The sequence below is a fragment of the Marmota flaviventris genome, chromosome 4 (assembly GCF_047511675.1).
Source record: "Marmota flaviventris isolate mMarFla1 chromosome 4, mMarFla1.hap1, whole genome shotgun sequence".
In the NCBI taxonomy this organism is placed as follows: Eukaryota; Metazoa; Chordata; class Mammalia; order Rodentia; family Sciuridae; genus Marmota; species Marmota flaviventris.
In genome coordinates this window covers 143076774-143098280 of record NC_092501.1, presented here as the reverse complement: position 1 = coordinate 143098280, position 21507 = coordinate 143076774, and the positions used below count along the sequence as shown (strand labels likewise).

Sequence of the window (21507 nt, the reverse complement as noted above, 5' to 3'; positions counted from 1 at the left end):
GAGACCCATGTTTGAAGAGTAGTTATTCTCTTAAAAACATAAAACCTGTGTTTTTAAAATATATTCTTAAAAATATGAGTTATAGTTGTAGAAAGTAACTGAGGAATTTCAAAATTACAGGATTCTACATCTTTGTTTTTTTGTGTCGCCCGCCATAGGGCTTTGCACATAACAGATATGTTACCAAATTCTATAGACAGACTGTTTCTGCCAATAGACCCTGGGTCAAAGGCTCTTGTGGTAAAATCCACTTTAGGAATGGAGTGAGTGTTTTATACAGTAGCACACAATGGCTCACATCAACTAAAGGACAGAGACTATTCTTTACTTTTAGTGTGGATATTTATTCTAATATCTACTACTAAGTTTTTTCTAGACTTCTGTTTCAGTAGTCCTGTGTGCCCCCCCCCCCCGCCAAAAAAAAAGTGTTTTCAATTGGCACTGCTTTCCTATATATAAAGCACAAATAAGGCCTACCCTTCTCACTTTAAAACTTATTATAATGAGAAATATGTTTTTACATCAGGTCCGTTAAGCACATACACACATGCATGGACACATATACCTATGAACTTTACATTTGTGTGTGTGTGTGTGTGTGTGTGAGAGAGAGAGAGAAAGAGAGAGAGAATGAGAGAACATATATGGATATAGTGGAAACGATTAGTTTTACTAAACAAAACTTATCCTTACTATCTGCAGTATACATGGATATTTTCCACTTTAGTCTCTGTGTTTTTAATGCTGGTTGCAACTCACTAATTTGATTGCACAGCCCACTGATGGGCCAATTTAAGACGTAAAAATTAGCAGACACATTGGGTCAATAACTGAATTTTATGCACATTTTAACTTTTTTGGGGAGGGGGCAGGTACTGGCAATTGAACTTGGGGGCACTCAACCACTGAGCCACATTGTGCCCCAGCCCTATTTTGTATTTTATTTATAGACAGGATCTCTTGAGTTGTTTAGCACCTTGCTTTTGCTGAGGCTGGCTTTGAAGTCACAGTCCTTCTGCCTCAGCCTCCCGAGCTGCTGGGATTACAGGCATGCGTGACTGTGCCTGGCTTGGGATACACATTTTAAAAAGTCCTGCTCAACTTTGTAGATAGAGTTGTGTCTTTTTCCCATGTTGTGTGAGCTAGAATATAGCAGTGAGACAGAGTGCAGGGAGCAGATGCCAAAACAAGGCTTTTTCCCATCAGGCCACCATACAAAGTTCTTCAGAATCAGAATTTGCCTCTCTAAGGTCTGTCACTGGGAAACATACTGAAATCCAGCCAAACCCCTATCATTACTCAAAACAGAAAGAAAAAAAATTGAGATTTTAAAAAATGTAATAACTATATGTTTTCAAAGATGATAATAATTGGGTCATAGTTTGAGGTCAAGAGCTGAAAGTCCAATGTAGGGGAAATAGCCTAAACTTAGGGATCTGACCTGGATCCCCATCCTGACAAATGACAACTTTATGAACTCTGTCTCTCCTGTGCAAGTGTCTGAGAATGTTTCTCTTCTATAACATGCAGGCAATGCCAACTCAGCTTCTCTCAGAAATAATTATGTAAAAGCTCTTAAGAAAAATTTTAAGAAAATTTGCTATACAAATGAGTGCACTGAATGCTTCTCAGAACATCTGTACTGTTAAGATTTTTACTTGCTCAGGGTCCCCTAGCCAGATAGATCTTTTTCACAACTAAATACATTTATATAAAGGCATAATTATTTCTCTTTCTAAAAATATCTGTTGTTAGAAATTATACTACTATTCAGTTATTGACCCAATGTGTCTGCTAATTTTTTATGTCTTAAGTTGGGCTATTATGCAGAGCTCATCAGTTTTATGCATATGAGAAAATAATTGGAAGGAAAAAACTCATGAACATACTCTAGCCCATTTACTTTAATGAACTCAGAGAGAAACATAGTCAAGAAGAGATACAGAGGAAAAGCAGTGTGTTTCTTTCACAGCAAAGAACTAGAGATGGCCACCTAACCATAGCTTCACCCCATTTTTTTTCACTTTCCAATTATAATTTTCCAAGAGAAAATATTATATTTAAGTAGCCCCCCAAAAGGCTCAAGGCTGGAGAAGGGAGGGATATAGGCTAACTTCACAGTATGGGGAGCTCAACATGCAAAGTTTAAGGTCTTGCTCACTGAATTAGACACACTCAACAGTACTAAATCATTTAGAGATGCCATTTTAAAACATTTCTGGTCATTTTTCTTACTTGCCAGTCACAACTCATATATTATAATAATAATTTTAACAAAACTTTTTTCGAAAAGGTTGTCCCAGAGACAATATCTTATGTATAAATTCACCATTTCTCCAGAAATCCTCTGTAATATGCAACAAATCAGTGGTGGTGGTGGTGGTTTTTTCCCTTTTCTTTTTAACTCAGAATTTTGTAGCTGTAATTACTGGGGGAGGGGGTTCAATTTTTCAGCTATGCTCATTTCAGTGCCTAGACCACTCCAAGGGTGTATCAGGGAGGATGCCAGTGTGATGATGTCTTCACATCAGCGTCATTTAGTAAGGTAAAGCTCCATCTGGCCATACAACCCCTACCAGAATTTGAGTGTCACTTGACTCTTCACTGTCCTTCACTCACCTGGCATGGATCCCACAAGCCTTTCAACTCTCTCCCTCCCCAAAAGTCATGAAGTGAATAGGGGCCAACATCTGTCCTGCTGGTCCCCTTGCTTTGGTCTTGCCCCTTTCCATCTCTTGTGGCCACTGAGACTCGGAAGGGAAATCGGAGCACCTGATCTTGTAGTCAATACGTTTTCACTGTTTCCCACAGAGCCTTGGTTTTTACAAGTAAAGAACCAAGAGCCCTGAGTAGATCCTGGTGAGGGATAAATGGCATGATATAAACAAAACCGTTTGTTTAAGTGAAGAGGAATGGAACAAATGTAAGAAGCTATATTAGTGTAAGAAGTTCATTAATTTTAATTTAACCAGACAATTTAGTAATAAATTCAAGTAGTTAAATATATAATCACTTGAGTAATTAAATTGATATATCAGAGGATTGGTGGATTTATATAAAATAATAGTGATAAAGTGAGAGTATTAGTTTCTCTTTAATATACAGAAAAACATATCTGTATGAGACTCAGATGGGAACTGTGCCTATTACATAACAGGCAATCAACGTCTAAAATATTAGTTTGTTCATAATTCATACATTGGATTTGGTGATATGTAAACAAAGCTATATACTGCAGATTCTTTTTCTCATCTATAGAACTAGGTGCAGTAGAGCACGCCTGTATTCCCAGTGGCTCAGGAGGCGGAGACAGGAGGATTGTGAGTTCAAAGCCAGCCTCAGCAATGGTGAGGTGCTGAGCAACTCAGTCAGACCCTGTCTCTAAATAAAATACAAAATTGGGCTGGGGATGTGGCTTAGTGGTCGAGTGCCCCTGAGTTCAATCCCTAATACCCCCAAAACAAAAACCAAAAAATACTATAGACTACAGGTTTGCTCTTTCAGAAGATATCAAAAGATGGTTTCCCCTCTTTTTAAAAACTAAAATGAAATGTCAACACATCTGCAGATGCTTTTCAGGGATAAGAAATCCTTCAAACAGAACAACATGTTCTGAAGTAAATATTCAACAATAAATACATGATAGTCAGTTTGTATTTAGTGAGTAATCAAAAAATGGTTGGAGTTTTGTGCCCCTGAACTAAAATAAACCTGTAATGGAAGTGTTCGATAAAAATGAAAGCAGAAGACCAAATTTCCTCCAAAAGGGAATTAATAAAATAATAAATACAGAAAATGTTGGGCTATTTGGAAACATTATAATTGTTTAAAGAATTATATCACAGCTACTTTGGACTTTTATAAGGTATGATTATGAGACTAATAACATTCTGCCAGGAAAAAGATAACAAAATAGGTGTCACTTCTCATAGGAGGACAGCTATAGGCATATAGCATGTTCCCTAAATATTTGTTGATTAATTAGTAAGCAAGTAAGATTCAGGATGCTCCTCTGTGACTACCATTATTAGCCAAACATCTTTTAGTATTAGTGCTATTTAAAAATGATCAATCTCATGATACCTCCTAACAATTTTCCAGTGATCTCATAATATTCTTACTATGGACTGTATTTGTATGTGTTTCACAAGAAATGCCTAAGAAACACTCTGCATTTCACAATTCTTTCTTCTCCTAGAAGAGTCTTTGAAATAGACAATTTCCTAATGTCTAACAAATTGTGCAGAGTTTTGAGATATTGGAACTTGTAACCTGATGCTCACAGCAGAGGCTATGAGTCCATGAAATAATGGCCACTACTCTCCAATCTCGTGGCACTCTTTGTATTCGACCTGGAATTTAGCCTCAATATCAGTTTTAACATAGTATTCCACAAGCACCCATTAACCAGTTCATTCATTCATTTTACAAATACTGAGTTTTTGCCATTTGTCAGGCACTGTCCTGGGGAGGCACATTACAGATAAGAAGAGTCATCAGACAGACACAGATGTGCCTTCATGAGGCTTAGATTAACAATTGATTTAACACTCAAAGTCATGATTATCTGCCAGATCTGCTCCGTTGGGTAGTGTAAATAATTCTAAGTAGCTACATATCTGTTCTGTCATAGAAGGGGATTGGAGTAAATCATGTACTCCCTGTTTCTGTAGGAGTTAAAGGGAGAATAACTGAATGTTGTTTTTACAAGACACATTAAGGTCTTCCTTTATTTATTTGTGTGTCTGAATTGCAAGTCAGACTCTGATAAACCCACAGGAGAAAAGTTTATGCAAATTTTAGTATTAAAGTCCCACTCCTCCAGAGAGATAGGAGTCTCTAGGAAGCACTGCTTTCTTTTCTATTCAAGCACTGGAAAAAAATATAATAATACACTCTGGAACCAGAAAAAGAAAACAGATGGCCAAGTATAATTCCCCACACCACTACCACCACTATCAGGCATTGTGTCTTCTTTCCCTCTGAGCTGCAAAATTGCCTCTCTCAAAGTCTCTATTCTTCATTCTGTACCATCTCCAACTCTGCCCCATTTTCTGCCCTTTTCCCTCCCACAGGCTTGTGCTGACTTTCTATACCCAGGTCCCTGTCTGCAGCCTACTCTATGTGTAAGTAGGCTGATGCATCCCTGCAGTGGCAAACCGCTAGGATGTGTAGTCCCTACAGTTAGCTACCCAGGAAAAGTACAGGTCAGAACAGTTTGAAGAATAGGGATATAACACTGGCTCAGTCAACATCAGGCTGATAGTAGCTAAAGAGGTAACTGTCAGTATCATGAAACTGTTCAGTCTCCTAAGACTAATCCTAAATCTGGAGAGTTAGAGATTATGCATGAGTAAAACATTGTCTAGTTACCTTATTTCAAAAATTAAAAAAGAATCGCACCAAGATGTTAAATCTACTATATTGCCTACTAAGCAAATATCCTGTTCTTTAGTTCATGAGAAGGAAGACCCACCATATGTACTTTTCTAACTTTAATTTTGTGCCTGAGGTGTCTACCAATTTTGCTTTATGGTCTCTAGATCCCCCTCAGTGATTTTGGAAATTGACTGGATTAAACAAAGAGAAACACAACAGGACACTTTTATATTCTTTCTCAGGGATCCAATTCTGTTTTCAATGTATACTTCCTTAAAAATTTTTCATTTCTTCCCTTTGAATATTATTACTTCATTTGCTCATTCTCTAAGGACAGAAAAAACAGTATCATAGAAATTATAACCAAAAATGATTCATTTCAGGCTGGGGATATAGCTCAGTGGTAGAGCACTTGCCTATCATGTGTGAGGCCCTGGATTGAACCCCAGATCCACCAAAAGAAAGAAAAATAAAGAGAGATAGATTCAGTTTTACCTTTTGTCCTTTTCACTATTCAATGGTGTATGCCAGTTCTTATATAATATTTGCTCAGTGAACATGAAATAATAAACCATTGTCAACTGGAACCAATTTTGTAATGTTCAAGAGAAATTAATAATACTACATTTATTAATTTAGAAGAAAAACAACTGCGTGTGTGTCTGTGTGTGTTGTGCTGGGATCAAACCCAGGGCCTCAAACATGCTAAGCATGTGCTCTACTATTGAGCTACTTTCCCTAGCCTAGAAAAAAAAATTTTACGATTCTAACATATAAGACAATATAGTGTGTTAAAGTACCAAAATCATGTATCCTATTTGAGGCTTCTCAATAATTAAGAAATAGAACTAAGATCCTACCATTTATTATCCATTCAGACACTTCTACATGTTATGGGTATAATGGTGAGCCAAATAGACAAGAGTCTCTTATCTTATGGAGTGTACAATTCACTGACTAGGCCTTAAAAATTCTTGTTCAAATGCATTATGCAAAACTGAATTCTCTTAAGTTCTACAACTAGGGTGTAATCTCTTTCCTGGTCCATTTGTTTGATACTCTGTAGGAAAGCCACCTTTCCAATGGACCAGGGTAGATTTAAAGCCCTCTGCCAAGCAATAGCAAACAGAACATAGGAATGGAAGTCTTACCACTAATAAATATATAGATTGTAGATTCTGCTTTCTTCTTCTTTGAACTATATATAGGTAGATATTTGCAGCTGTAGAAGCCAGTGTGGTTTGCTTGAGCCATGTTCAAGGTCAGAGTACTGCAGAATTGTTGGCCATTCTTTCCACAGGCAGATTTAGTTATGCTCAGTCTTTTGCTTTCCTTACTCACGATTTTAGGCAAAGACCATGAATGGGGTGAGTCCCCCCTGCAATTGTAAATAAGAAAATAAAACACAATCAAGACTGGGCCAAGGCTCAGCAACAGTTCCTAAACATTCATTTTATTGGCAAGCACTATTCTGTCTTCTCTTAAGTGTAGTCATCTTCGTCTTTATAAAAAGAAGCATGTTTAAAAAAACCTTTTGAACAATACTGAGAACAAAGCTGCAAAAATGAGCATCATTGCCCCATTTCCCTAGTGAATAATTCTTTCCCCTCCATGTGAAGCTGGAGACGTGGTGGTTTGAACTTTGCAGATCACAGGAGACCACTAAAATCTACCTCTCTATTCTACCAGGGAAATAATAGTTGGGCCCTGGGAAGGACAAGTAGATTATTCCCAAACCAGCACAGTCACTTACCTGCATTTGAGATACAGTGTCTGGCCTGCTTGCATGACGTGCTGGGTGCCTTTTAAACTCAGCTCAGGACCTTTTAATTTTGAACCCGAACTAGACCCTGGAAAACAAAAATTTTACTTGTATTATTTACAAATTGCCTTCTCATCTTGTTTTTTAAAGTTATTGTTTCATAAAGTAAGTTTTTCTCTTTACTTACACCTGCACAAAGATACACTGAATTTAAGTTTCTCTTAATTCACAAATTCTTTCTAGTCCAAGTATGACTCATAAATATTATATATACTTTTATAATAAATAACTTAAGTATTATATCATCCAAAAGCCCATATATCTAGAATGTTAATAGATTCATGTTTCAAAATGAAATCATATTAAAAATATATAATATTTTATTTAAAACTCTCAAGATTAAATGTCAGTGTCATCCAAAGTATATTTAAAATACTAAATTTCTACCAGTGTGGGTTATCCAGTTAGTTAGACTAGGCTTCTGTATTTTTTTTTTCTGCATAAAAAGGAGATAGCATACTACATACCTCATAAACTGATGCAATTATTATATGTAAATTTTAAAAATTTAAAAACTATTTAAGGAGATGGAAATGCTAACTACTCTGGTTGGATTATTATATATAGGTATCAAACTATCACATTACCCTATAAATATGTATAATAAAAACCAATAATTTTTTAAAAGGTATAGGAATTTTCCTGAATTTTAGCAATAGATAAGTAATTAGTTGAGCAATGTTTTTTGGGGCCAGACATTTTTCTTTCCAAAGTAGTTTCCTCATTTGTAAGACTAGTTTTAGGATCTAAGTCAGTTTTAGAAACTATTTGGTTTTTCTTATGCAATCTACAAGTTACTTCTGTAATGGTACAGTAAAAAGGAAATTGTTCACTTACGTGACATTTGACAGGCACATCTCGGGGGACTGTTGTGAAGCAATGAAATAAAGTGTATGAAAGTACTTTAAGATTTGTACATCTTTATACAGTGCAATAATGACATCTGTTCTAGCAACTAGCTGTGTGACCCTGGACAAGTCCTCTCTCTCTTTAGATCCAGTTTTTGTATCTATAAACCAAGAGATGGAACTAGGTGCTTTCGGATCTGTGACCTTCCATTTGGACTCTCCTGGTGTCATGATTCTTTAAGCCAAAGGTCCTACAGAGGTTGAGTTTCTCTTGAAACTCCCGTCGACCATCCAGAATAAAGTCAGCAACAATCTCTCTTGCCTCCTCCTTCCCCTCATCCCTCCTGCCCCTCTCTGCTTTCCCTTCTTCTCCATCCTCTGCTTCCTCCTCCCGAGGCAACTGCAAAACCTGGTTAAGGCAGGAAACCAGGGACCCAGAATTAGTGACATTTAGGCAAGTACAAGGGTTAGAGGAAGGGAGGAAAGACAGACTTGGAAGTTTAACTATTTAGGACAAATCTTGGGAAATTTTTTTACTTTAAAAATGGGTTTTATAGGGCTGGGATTGTGGCTCAGAGGAAGAGCGTTTGCCTCGCATTGTTGAGGCACTGGGTTTGATCCTCAGCACCACATAAAAATAAAATAAGGATATTGTGTCCACCTATAACTAAAAAAATAAATATTAAAAAAATGGGTTTTATACAGCAGAACTTAAGGTAGCAGCTTGAGATGAATGGTCCTCTAAATTTTTCATGTTGGGTTACAGATCTGTGAGATGAGATTCAGGTGTCAAATTCCCACACCACACCCAGCTGTGCTTTCTGTTGTATGTTTTGGGTTCTGTCTCAAAAAAAACTGGACTTAGTTAAAAGATCTGCATTTGAAGTTTTGTTTTCGACTTACTAAGTGCAAGACCTTTTGCATTACTTAATTTGGTGTTTCTTTCTTTCTTTCTTTTTTCCTTTTTTGGTACCAGGGATTGAACTCAGGGGCACTTAACCACAGAGCCACACCACCAGCCCTATTTTGTATTTTATTTAGAGACAAGGTTTTACTGAATTACTAGGCTGGCTGCTTTGAATTTATGATCCTCCTGACTCAGCCTCCTAATCTGCAGGGATTACAGCTGTGTATCCATATGAATAAAATGGAAAAACCCATGATCTACTTCTCAGGGAGGGGTATGAATTTAATGCTATGGCCTTGATGGGCTGGCTTACTACATTCTATGTTACAGATATCCACTGATCCTTAAATCTGTTGGAATTGCTCCCTTCACGCCCCCTTCTGTTAGAGGCAATTTTGCTGGGTGTTTAACTGCAAAGAAAGATGCTAACTGAACATTATATGCTTTTCTGATGTTACTAATAAGGTAATATTTAAAAGTAACTTTTAGCCAGACACACCGTCTCACACCTGTAATCCCAGCAACTTGGGAGGCTGAGGTGGGAGGATCACAAATTCGAGGCCAGCCTCAGCAACTGGGTTAGATCCTGTCTCAAAAAAATAAAAGATCTGGGAATGTAACTCAGTGGTTGAGTACCCTTGGTTTCCATGCCCAATACTGCAAAAGAGAAAAGAAAGAAAATAAAGTAACTTTTATAGCTAAGGTCCTGATATCAAATTACTGATAGTATTAATGATTCCATAGTAACATATTTAAATTGAAATCAGATTCACATACATCGATTGGTTGATTAAATAACCCCATAAAACGATTCAGTCCATTCACATACCAAGGGACACATTTTGTACTTTACTCATCTTTATGAGTCTAGGCAAAGTAGTTGAAAATCAGTGATTCTTGTCAACAGGAGACTTTTCTAAAGCCACATCCAGCAATTAAGAACACCTTCCCTGAAAAATTTCTAGGCCAGAATAGTTTCTGCCTTTCCCTATGACATGGAATTCTGGGGACTTAATTGAACTTCCTACTCTGGAAAAGATCCAACAAAGCTTCCTGAGGAAAATTCTGGCATTACTTATATAGTTACCTTTGTGGTCTAGGTAGAGTGATTCGTTTTCCCATCCAGAGAGGCCATGGTGGGAGAAGCCTCCATTTTCATGCTATGAGTACCTGATACGTTGGTTTCTAAATCCTATGACTTTTTCTTTATCAGCAATTTAGAACACCAGTACTTCTCTCGTCAGAGAGAACCTGTAACTTCAAACAGCCATGCCAAACCAACCCTGTGAAGTGTTGTATTTAGAAGACCCTTCGAAGAACATGCCCTCTGCAAGCTCCTTTTTGTACTCCTTGTGCCAACTTTCTACTCAGAGACACCCAGACCGAGGGGTTAGAAGATACTAGGCAGCAAAAAGAGGGTTATTAGAAAGTTTACCTGGGGAAATGCCAAGAAAGTGATTTCTCTATTACATTTGTCTCCACTAATATAAATTAATTTTTCACTTGGAATGAGGAAGCTAGATAAATGTTAATTAAAACAAAGGAAAGGTATAAGGAAACTATACTTTCAAGTAACTGGACACTTCTAGTAAATCTCCTTTCTTCAGTTAATAGGAAACTAAGGTCTCATAAAAATTAATGGAAATACCAAGACTATAGCTTAACAGGAAAACCAGTAGGGGAAAAGGAAAGTGAAATTCCTTGAATGCTTTGAAATCACATTATTAAGCCTTAAAACATTTCTTTGAGTCAGTTTAATATCCATATGCCCACTGAGTAATGAAGATTCAGCTAACTTTTTTTTTTTTTTGGTACTGAGGATTGAACATAGGGGCACTCTACCACTGAGCCACATCCCCAGCTCTATTTTGTATTTTATTTAGAGACAGGGTCTCACTGAGTTGCTTAGCACTTTGTTATTGCTGAGACTGGCCTTGAACTCTTGATCCTCCTGACTCAGCCTCCCAAGCTTCTGGTATTACAGGTGTGTGCTACCGAGCCCAGCCATTCAGCAAACATTTTTAAGCATCTACTTCATGTCACTTTTTATATCTCATGAGTGATATATGTAAAGATATAAATATGCACATATTCATAAACATATACATCTTTATACCATGGGCAGCTTGGCTTACTCTTCTTCTCAATAGCCCAGAGTAACACTTAGATAGTAAATTCATTTAGATAGCCCATTTAGATAATAAATCTACAGGGTATTTCAATTTTGAGGGTGGAGTGCTGTAATTTAACAATGATTCCCCAACTGTAAAGGTTGGGTGTGTATCAAACTTTCCACTGTTTGCCATGGGAGCCTAAAAATCAGATTTAGAATCATTTCCTCAGTGAATGATTCCATCCCTTTTTGGTAAAGTCAACTACAATATGATCATGAGGGGCATATGGATTATTTATATAAATTTTCTTGATATGAAAATTATTATTTAAATAAAATGAAAACACTCCATGCAGACAATGAAAATGGACTTTATGAATGTTTATTAGAAAAATCCATAGTTCAAGCAGTATGAGCAAGTAGCATTAAGAAACCACTGTGTGAATGTGTCCTTATTTGAACACTGACACTTTATATTGATCTTATCTGAATATTCTTTTGTTGTAGGAACAATAGAACTTTATGATTCCAATAACAATCCCATTTATCTTTCCCCACATGCCACATATCAGGTAGAAAGCTACCCTCCATTCCCCATCTTCCTTTCATTAGGCAAAATGGAACGTTGACTTCCGTGGGAAGGGTACATTTCCAAGCAAAATATGGCTTTATTTTGTAACCAAATCCAAAGCCCAAATGATTTTCTTTCTTCAAAATTCTTTTTTTTTTCAATATCTTTATTTTTCATTTATGTGGTGCTGAGGATCAAACCCGGTGCCTTGTGCATGCTAGGCAAGCACTCTACCACTGAGCCACAACTCCAGCCCTCTTCAAAATTCTTAAAAGCTACCATGATGGATTTTAAAGGAACATACGCCCAGCAGAGGTCATTATGAGCCAGACAACTTTGCTGTCACTTTTAAGACTCAAGGAAGATTCTTATAAGACTAAAAGTATCTTTAGAGAACTACTATTTTTATTGCTCTAAATAAAAAGTGTTCTTGCTAACTGTATGCAACCTCAAGACAAGTCCCATAGTTCCTCTTCCAACTAGACACTGGCCCAAGCTCTTAATATATTGAAATCAAAGGGTTAGTCTGTATTAAAAAAGTGCTTTATTAGTCAAAGACAATAACCATGTTTTGATCAAAGATGAAACACATATCCAAAATGGTCCTATAAGCCTGTTGACATCACAGCATCTTAGTTTGTCTAAGTACACTCTATTATGTTCACAAAACAAAGAATTTGCCTAAAATGCATTTCTCAGAAAGTAACCAGGTCAATAAGCAATGCACAGCTGTATAGATCATGAAACATCTGTTTTTCTATTTTTAATTTAGAGTCATTAATCTCCCCAGCTCTGTGGCAGAGTAGGTCTATTGAGGCCATGGGCAAGCCTCTCTAAGCCTCAGATCCAACTGTCAAGGAGGAGGTTAGACTTTGATTTGTATAATCCCTTCCAGCCTAAAAATTCTGATTCTGAGACCATAAGTCATTGATAACAATGTACACGTTAGAAATCACATTTTAAAAATACTTATGGTTAATAAAAGACAAGTAACTCAATTGAAAAAATTGACAAAGGATCTGAATAGACATTTTCCCAAAGAAGATATATAAATGACCAATAAGCACATGAAATGATGAAGAATATCATTTTTAGGCAAATGAAAATAAAAAGCACAATGACATAGCACATCATGCCTCTTAGAATAGCTTGAATATGAAATACAGATAATAATAAGTGTTGGTGAGGATGTAAAGAAATTAGATCCCTCATACATTCCTAGTAGGATTTTAAAATAGTGTAGCCATATTGGAAAATGGTTTAGCAGTCCCTCAAATGGTTAAACATAGTTAATCATAGGTTAAACACAGTATTCAACAATTACTCAAGATAACTGAGAACATATATCCACATAAAAATGTATACAGAGATGCTAACAGCACTATTATATGTAAAAGTCACAAAATGGAAATGACACAAATGTCTATCAACTGGTGAATGGAAAAATATGGTATATCCTATGATGGAATGTGGCTTGATAATAAAAAGGAATTAAGTACTGATATTTGCTTCAACATAGATGAAACTTGAAAGACTGTGCTGGAGCACATAGCAAAAGGGCCATGTGAGGTCATAGTGAGGTCACACAGAGAGGTCTCTTGGGAGAAACCAAATCTACTAGCACCTTGATCTCAAATTCTAGCTTCCAGAAGTATGAGAAAGTGAATTTAAAAACAAGAACATTATGCCAAGTGAAAGAAGCCAGTCATAAAAAGCCACATATGATTCCATTATATAAGTATCCAGAACAGGCAAATCCATAGAGATAGAAAAACAGATCAGTGGTTGCCAGGGACTGGAAGAGGGTGAACGAAGAATGACTGGTAATGGCATGGAGTTTCTCTTTGAGGTATGAAATGTTTTAAAATTCAGTTAGTGATGATGGTTGCACAACTCGGAATATATTTTAAAAAATCACTGAATTTAACATTTCAATATTCTGATCTCCTATAGTCATATTAGGGGTGTCTTATTCTGGTCTCCCACAGAAGTCAATTTTATCTCAATAAAGCTGTTGTATTCTTTTTGAAACCCCAACAAATTATGACTACAGTAATCACAAAGTTACATTGAAGGTCTAAAATATTGTGGTATTTTGAAATCTATTTCTACATATGATCCCCTCAGGATTAAGGTTTTAACACTAATTTTTTTTCAATCCTAAAGTTCAGAAGTCCAATTTTAGAGAAGTAATTAATTCTTTTATGATAAGTAACATCACCATTTATATAGTGGAAGTTTTACAAACATATTGCAAAAAAATTTACTGCCCCAATTAGAATAATTTAAATTCAATTTAGTGTTAATTTTAAGTCACTTCTAATTTCATATTTTGAGTCTTAACTATTTAAATGAAAATATAATAAACTAAGTCACATTGACAGTTCTGTTGCTAGAACTCTGAAGAATCTACTGGCATTTCCTTTTAAAATCAAAATTATTGATGATAAAATTTTTAACTCAAAGCTTTGTATATTAGATTTATTTCAAATGAGAAGCATCTGTCTTTGATTTTGCCTACTATGTTTTCAATAGTACATAATCCTACATGATAAATGGAATCTTTATCTAAATATAATTTCCTAAGTATCATGTTTCTAAAACTTGAATTTAAGACCATAAGCCATTTACCAAGGTTGTGTGAGGTTAATTAAACATCATTTATAATAAAAGGATTCCTTCCTCAAGATGTAGCTTATTAAAAGCTTACATCTCACAGACTGAATCTCATTGAACCTTTTTTGTTGATGGCAAGGGTAGGAAAGAAGTGAAGAATGTAACTGCAAATTTCTAGAAGCTTCCAAAATTTGTGTTTGAGATGCTAGTTGTGGCATTTGAGAAAAAGTCCAGTCTGGGTCTTAACTTCTGTGTCTGCCTCTGTTCAGGTATTTATCAGGTAATATGAAGTGGACATTCCCACTGAATGCACTGATTAGAATTACTGCATTAAATAAAGACAACAGCACTAGCTAAGCCAACACTATAATGAAGAGCACTAGAATGTACATTCTTAAATTCTTTTCTCACTTCTAGGATGTTGGAGAACGGCTGGAGCGTTTGTGTTCCATCTGCCAACAGGCTGCACAGAAGATACGGAACCATGAGAATATGTATGGCGGCAGCATAAACTAAGTCCCACAGGGGCTGGGGTTGTGGCTCAGTGGTAGAGCAGTGGCCTAGCATGTGGGAGACCCTGGGTTCAATCCTCAGCACCACATAAAAATAAATAAAATAAAAGCATCATTTCCAACTACAACTAAAAAATATATTTAAAAAAAATAACTAAGTCCCACAATTAGCCATATATTAATTTTTTAATATTGGGGTTTTTCTTCTAAAACAATTGGCCTTGTTTGATTTTTGGTGTGAGGGATGGAACCTAGGGCCTTGCATGTGCTAAACAAGTGCTCTACCATGAGCTATACTCCAAGCTCCTATTTGTTAATAGTTGGTCTTAAATCAAAGGAAAACAAATGAAAGAATGTGTTAATACATGCATACATATATACCAGCATACAGGTATGCCTATACTTTTCTGTCCAAGAAGGAGAAAAGTTTGTTTTAAAACTATCTTATAATTAATAAGCGTGTGTGCACGTGCACGCGCACACACACACACATACACACACACACACTGGTTGGGGGGCGGTCTCGGAGAGGGAGGGAGGGAAAGGGAATAGAGAATGTGTTGAGTGCACGTATATGATGCTGGGGATGGGATCCAGGGCTTTGTGCATGCCAGGCAGGCACTCTACTACTGAGCTATATACCCCCAACCCCCACAATACATATTTTAGTTGTGAGTTAATAAAACTCACAGTTTTGCAGCTCAAGGCATAAGGATGTCACTGAAATGGTAATGTCTAAAATGACTAGAACTTGGAACTTCATTCCATCCATACATGGATCATTGACTTTACTCGTTTTCCCCATAACTTTATAAAAGTTATTTTAAAGAAAAAAATCTGTGGTTTAAAATGTTCACCAGGGGAAAGTCCTGTAGTAACATGGACATTCCTAGTGTCAATGTTTACGAGGGGAGCATGTCTCAGGGTGCCTCTTGGAACTTTTTACTTGACACTGGCTTCTCAGAGGGTCACAGTTTAACAGGGCACATTCATTGATCATTAGACCTGTCACCAGCTACCATCAGGAGCCTACCCTTCCAGTGACCTATTGCCACGCACAACTCCTTTTCATGTGACATGAGAGTTAATTAAGGTTGGGCAGGAGAAATCTGCTGACCAAGGGGTTACCTTTTCCCAAAAAAATGCTCTACTCCCACACTGCTGTTCTTTTATTGAATGAGTTTAAAACCCACCTCCATAGAGCTAACATGTCATTTGAGTTTACCACACCGTGTCATGGAAGTTATCTGAGCTGCCCGGAGCAAAGGTCAAGATCTGGTTGACATAGCTTGTAAAGTATTAGTAGAAAATTCTGCTAGACTTTCAACTGGTTATGAACAGAATGGATGCTCTTTATACCCCCAAAATGCAAAAAAAAAAAAAAAAGGACTGTTTTGTCTTGGACACTTCTCCCTTTTCTCTGTCAGTAGCAGGAAGCTCCATTTGCAGCTTATGTTCTTCTCTAGTGCCACTGTTCAGAGGACTCTGATGTCATGTCTCATAGAATGGTTCATAATCACTAGTAGCATTATGCTATTGTTCAAGTTGAACAATGTTCAAGTTATTTCAAGCCAGATTATATGTATTTTCTGATAATAAACATCTGAAAAATATACAGTAGCTGATTCCTCAGAAGTGCAACTTCAGAAAATATGTACTCAATATATACAAGATAATATGTAAAACACTTGACTTCATGGAAGTGATTTTTTTAATAGAATTAATATTTTATCAGTTGGTTTATTCTCTTTAGAATCACAGTTCTATATAGCAGTCAAAATTTAGTAACAGAATGCTGATAGCTGAAAGAGTATTTGGATAAAATGGCATTAATTGGCATGGTAGTAATATTAATAAAATAGACAAACTGCCTTAGAGATTAGAAGGCTAATGTTAAATTGTTTAGAATTACAAGTTCCATTCTGTAAAAAGCATTCATATTCTCTTTAAGAAAACAGTTATGTCTGGAAGCAAAGATGATCTGTACAACCCACAATTTAAAATTCAAAGTTTTCTCTGTTCTCCAGAGCATTAGGATTACAGTTGGCAGAGATTTTACCAAATACTCTGCTTCCATTAAAGTTCCAGGCATTTGCAGAGATGATGACAGCAGGCCTCTGAATTTCAAGGACATGTTATTTACAGGCGTTCCTGTGGAGTTTCTTAGAAGGAAAGCATCACAGAGATTGGAAACTACTGTCAGTTCAGTTTAGGAGCCTGCCATGGAATGGTTAAAGCACATGAGTGGGAACTGGAAACTTTGATTACATTCAGCCATGTCTTACAACCTTTCATGTGGCACAGATAAACTTCAGATTCACACACAATTCTTTCTGAGGAGAAAAAATGTCATGGAGCTGTGTTATAATACTATTAACCATAAAAATGCATCCTGTTTAGACGTTAAGTTTGAATCCAAAATAATGCCTTTTTGTACAGTAAAGCAAAGAAGACAAGCCGTGTACTTAACACTATAGCTGTCTATGCAAGGAAAGGCAAAATACACGGCTAGAGCTAACATCATGTTTCTTCTATTCTCTTAATATACTCAACATTTTCAACTTTATTATCAATTACACATAATGACAGAATACAGGTTGCCTTGCATATAAAAATAGGAGAGGAATAAAATGAGATTGAAGGCTGAGTGTGAAGTTCCTATGTTAGTTTTCAGCTTTCTTTGATGTAGTTTATGAACTCCATAGAAAATATTCTTCTGGAATCCCTATAAAGGAGATGCTTTGAATTCGCTAAGAGGAAAGTTGAGGAGATCTCTGACCTTTGAGATTTGAATGGCCAGAAGTATGAGATCAAGTTATCCATCATTGGGGAATTGAGTTTTTTAAAACAATGACAGCAAACTTTGTAAGCCTCACTGCACAGCATTCTTGACCATTATATCTGCTATCATCAGAATCAGTTTCCTTCTAAATTAAACTTGAGATACAATTCCTTTTCATTACACATAGCTTTCAGGCGAATCTTGTTTAACTGTGGAATTGACATGGTGACTAAATTGTTCTTTTTAATTCCGGGTGCTTATAATTTTCACACTTCCTAAGACTCACTTAATTTACATTGGTTAATATTGGTTAATAGCTCTGCCTTCCCAAGATTTTGAAAACTTGAAAAAAAAAAAATCTTAGCTGGAATTGTTATTCAAGTTTTGCCTAGAGTCAAAATTCTGGAAGGAAAAGTAACCTATTAAAAGCAGTATGCTTCCATCAGAAATATTTCAACTGATAAAAGAAAGAGTTTGCTAAATATTCATGATTCACTCCAGTATGTGAATTAAGGCTTTCCTTCTAAATATCTATAGAAAACTTTAAAGTCATTTGTACTCCAAATCTGGAAAATATTTGTTTTAACTTTCAGGGCATTTTTATTTATACACCTTCTTACTCTATCTAGAACTTCATTTCTAGAAATTTCTTTATTTCTAGAAACTTTTTAATATCATCAAGATACTTATCTCTGAGAGAAGAGAAAGCTATAATTTCTGCCAATGTTTGTCTCCCAGTCTGACAGGCTTTGAAACAACTTATGAATCAGCCCATTCTTGAGGACAAGACATTAACCAGTCAGCAGGACTTGCATAAAACCAGAAAGAAGAACTCTGGAGAGATAATAAGTTCCCCAACCCTAGAGCTGCTCCTGTGGAATTAAGCCACCAGTTCCCTACCCCCATGAGATTGATGAACTGGGCTAAGGGTTGGACTCCCATGCATGAGGCTAGGAATCTGAGAACTCTTCTCCCTGGTTTATCTTTTCTTCTTATCTCTCTTGTACTGCCAGCCTTCCCTGGTTTTTTCCCACTATGTTCCCTATGTGACCCCTTTCTCTCATCCCCTTACCCTATTGACTTCTCCAATCTTTAACTTCAGCATTAACTCTCTCAGTTAATATTTCTGAGCATATACTAAGAGAGGGATACAATAACAAAGAAGATTGTTTTCTTTAAAGTGTTTGTAACTTTAGATGGATGATGTATAAGTAAACTAGTATATACAGATATATGAAATATTATAGAGAATTTTTATATAAATATAAAACAGCATTATATTTTCACGTTATCATGCAAAAGGAACAGGTGTGGTGAGGCTTTGCCCAGATCAGTGAAGGAGAAGATTCTCCCAGAATGATAAAGTTGAAGGTGAGACCTGAAGAAGAGTGCATGTTTGCTGAAGGAAGCCTCAACTCTTTCTCGTTCAAAGAATTCAAACCCTCTAGAATTTCAACTTTATTTTTAAACAACTGTTTTCTTTTCTTTCTTTATCTCTGCAGGGCTGGGGATGGAACCCAGGGCCACATGCATGCTAGGCAAATGTTCTACCACTGAGCTACATCCCCAGCCCAACAACTGTTTTTTTTTTTTTTTTTTAAACAAGATCCCTTAGATTCTCTTGCTTCTAATGACTCTGCTCTCCTTCATCTCTTTTCTGAATGAAAGCTCTGTCATCCTCTTTCAGTGCTCTAGTTCACATATTTTTTTTTTCAGTCTGTGGTCTACCTGACTTCACTTAGCACTGGGGAAAAAAGCCACAAGTAGATGCTGATCCATAATGGGGGGGGGGATGGGAAAAATGGAGGAACTTTGATTGGGCAAAGGGGAGGAAGAGGAGGGGAAGGGGCATGGGGGCAGAAAAGATGGTGGAATGAGATGGACATCATTGCCCTAGGTACATGTATGGCTGCACATATGGTCCAACACTATATCGTGTACAACCAGAGAAATGAAGAGTTGTGCTGCAATTGTGTGCAATGAATCAAAATGCATTCTGCTGTCATATATACCTAATTAGAATAAATAAATTTAAAAAATAAAAATAAAAAAATTTTAAAAAGAATGTATTTTGACATTAGAGTAAAAATACTTATTCAATATCAAAGGTAGAAAATACAGAATACTTTATGTACAAGGTGTAAGAATTAACCCTGGCTTCATCTGACTTTTTTTCCCCTAAACATGTATGCAATGTTTTATTGATTATATGGCAAATGTTGTATTTTAAAAAACTTAAACCAGGATCTTGCCTGGGGACTTATGGGTAACTTATAATAATTTATTCTTCTAAACAGTAAATATATGTGATATGCCCATAATAATTCATTTAGGGTTATTTCTTTGTAGAGAAATGCTGGTCAAAGGACATGAATATTTTAAAATTTTTAAATAAACTATCCTTACAAAAAATAAATAAAGAATAAGCTGTCTTCATTCATTCAGCTGTTCTTAGATTTCTTGTAGGTACCATGCCCATTGAGAGTCTCTGAAGTCTTTCTAGTTCTAAAGCTACATGATTTTATATTTCTTGTCTTAAATTATATTTGTTAATAAGTTACTTTGCTGTCCCCAAACTGGGACTTCTGTTTCTAAAAATGATAGCTTCTTAAAGATGAGGGAGCAAAAAGAAAGAAAAAAGCCACAAGAAACATTCTTTGGAAGACATTCCCATATCAAGTGGTGCTTTTTAAAGCATAGCATCATGGTGGAAAGCAAGGCTGAAGATTCATAGATGGATAAAAGAAAATTATCAGATGCGACACATTAGCCAGGACTAACTTATCCTTCCTTTTCTCTATTCGTCTAGTCCATACCATGGATGATGAAGGGCCAAAAGAAAATAGTTTTCAGCCAAAATGTTCTTACACAAAGCAGTGAAAACAATTGCTACAATAGTAGCCTTACCTAGTATCTCAAGCTAGAAATTAAAACTTTCCAATCACCCTCTTTTGTGCTATTTTGGAACCTTGACCAGCTGAGAGAATCTTAGAGTGAGGATTAATCTCAAGGACAATATCTCTTGGGAACAAATTCTCCAGTGGCTGGACCACTTAAATCCCTATTCTCAATCCTGTCTAGAGTCAGATCAGGAGAACAGTCAGCTCAGAAGATAGGCTGGACCCAGAGAATGGTCCAAATGGAAAGAACAGAACATCACATAACATATTGAGAGAGTTACTGCCAGCTCCACTTACACACTCACATCAGCATCTGTCAGTTCAACAGCATTTATTGAGTGACTAGGTGTCAGGTGCTATATTCATAACTGCAAAGTTGGATCAGAAACAGCCCTTACTCTTGAAGGGCTTTCTGCCAAAAGTTGGCTTCTTAGGAGATGTCATTTAGAAGTGGATAGATAAATACCGAAAAAATTAAGATGATAATCTAAGTGAACAAATAAGAAATCTCCAAACTGTGTGCACTTTGTGTTTGAGGGACACATTTTGATATGAGTTGCAAGTTCTTCACTAATGTAAGTGATTCACTTTAGTAAAATATACAAAGAACGAACACTTTTTCCATGGTAAACATTGAGCATAATGAATATAATCATACATGTAGTCATAAATAAAACATAATGGATTACTTAATAATCACTTGAGAACCTTCTAAGTGAATATGGTAAGATGTTCTAAAATAGCCTCCTATGCATGCCTGAACTCAAGTTGGAAAGACATAAATCTGCAGTGAATACTGGATATGAAACTGGCATCAGGAGAATTAAGTTTGACATGATCCATATTTTTCTCTCACTGTATGAAAATATAGTTCCTAAGTCTCTACCACTAAGTTTGTAATTAACATTATCCCAAAATGGGGAATGAGTTATTCCAGCAAAGCAGTCCTAGTCCCATCTGTTTGGACTATAAAGCACATTAAAAAATAACAAAATAAGAAAACTTTTTTCTACATTTTGGAGTTTTACTGCTTCTTTTAAAAAAGATATATTGGGAT

At 36.2% G+C, this 21507-nt stretch overlaps 1 protein-coding gene across 2 annotated transcripts in view; it reads right to left on the bottom strand.

The window, feature by feature from the left end:
- Positions 1–21507, bottom strand: part of Flt1 (fms related receptor tyrosine kinase 1) — a 173868-nt gene that overhangs the window by 139757 nt on the left and 12604 nt on the right. For both annotated transcript variants that reach the window (XM_071611579.1, XM_027928878.2), the window contains exons 2-3: positions 7133–7229; positions 6531–6757 (exon numbers count right to left, since the gene is read on the bottom strand). In XM_071611579.1, the coding sequence (XP_071467680.1) occupies positions 6531–6757; positions 7133–7229 (324 nt within the window). The remainder of the gene's footprint in view (positions 1–6530; positions 6758–7132; positions 7230–21507) is intronic.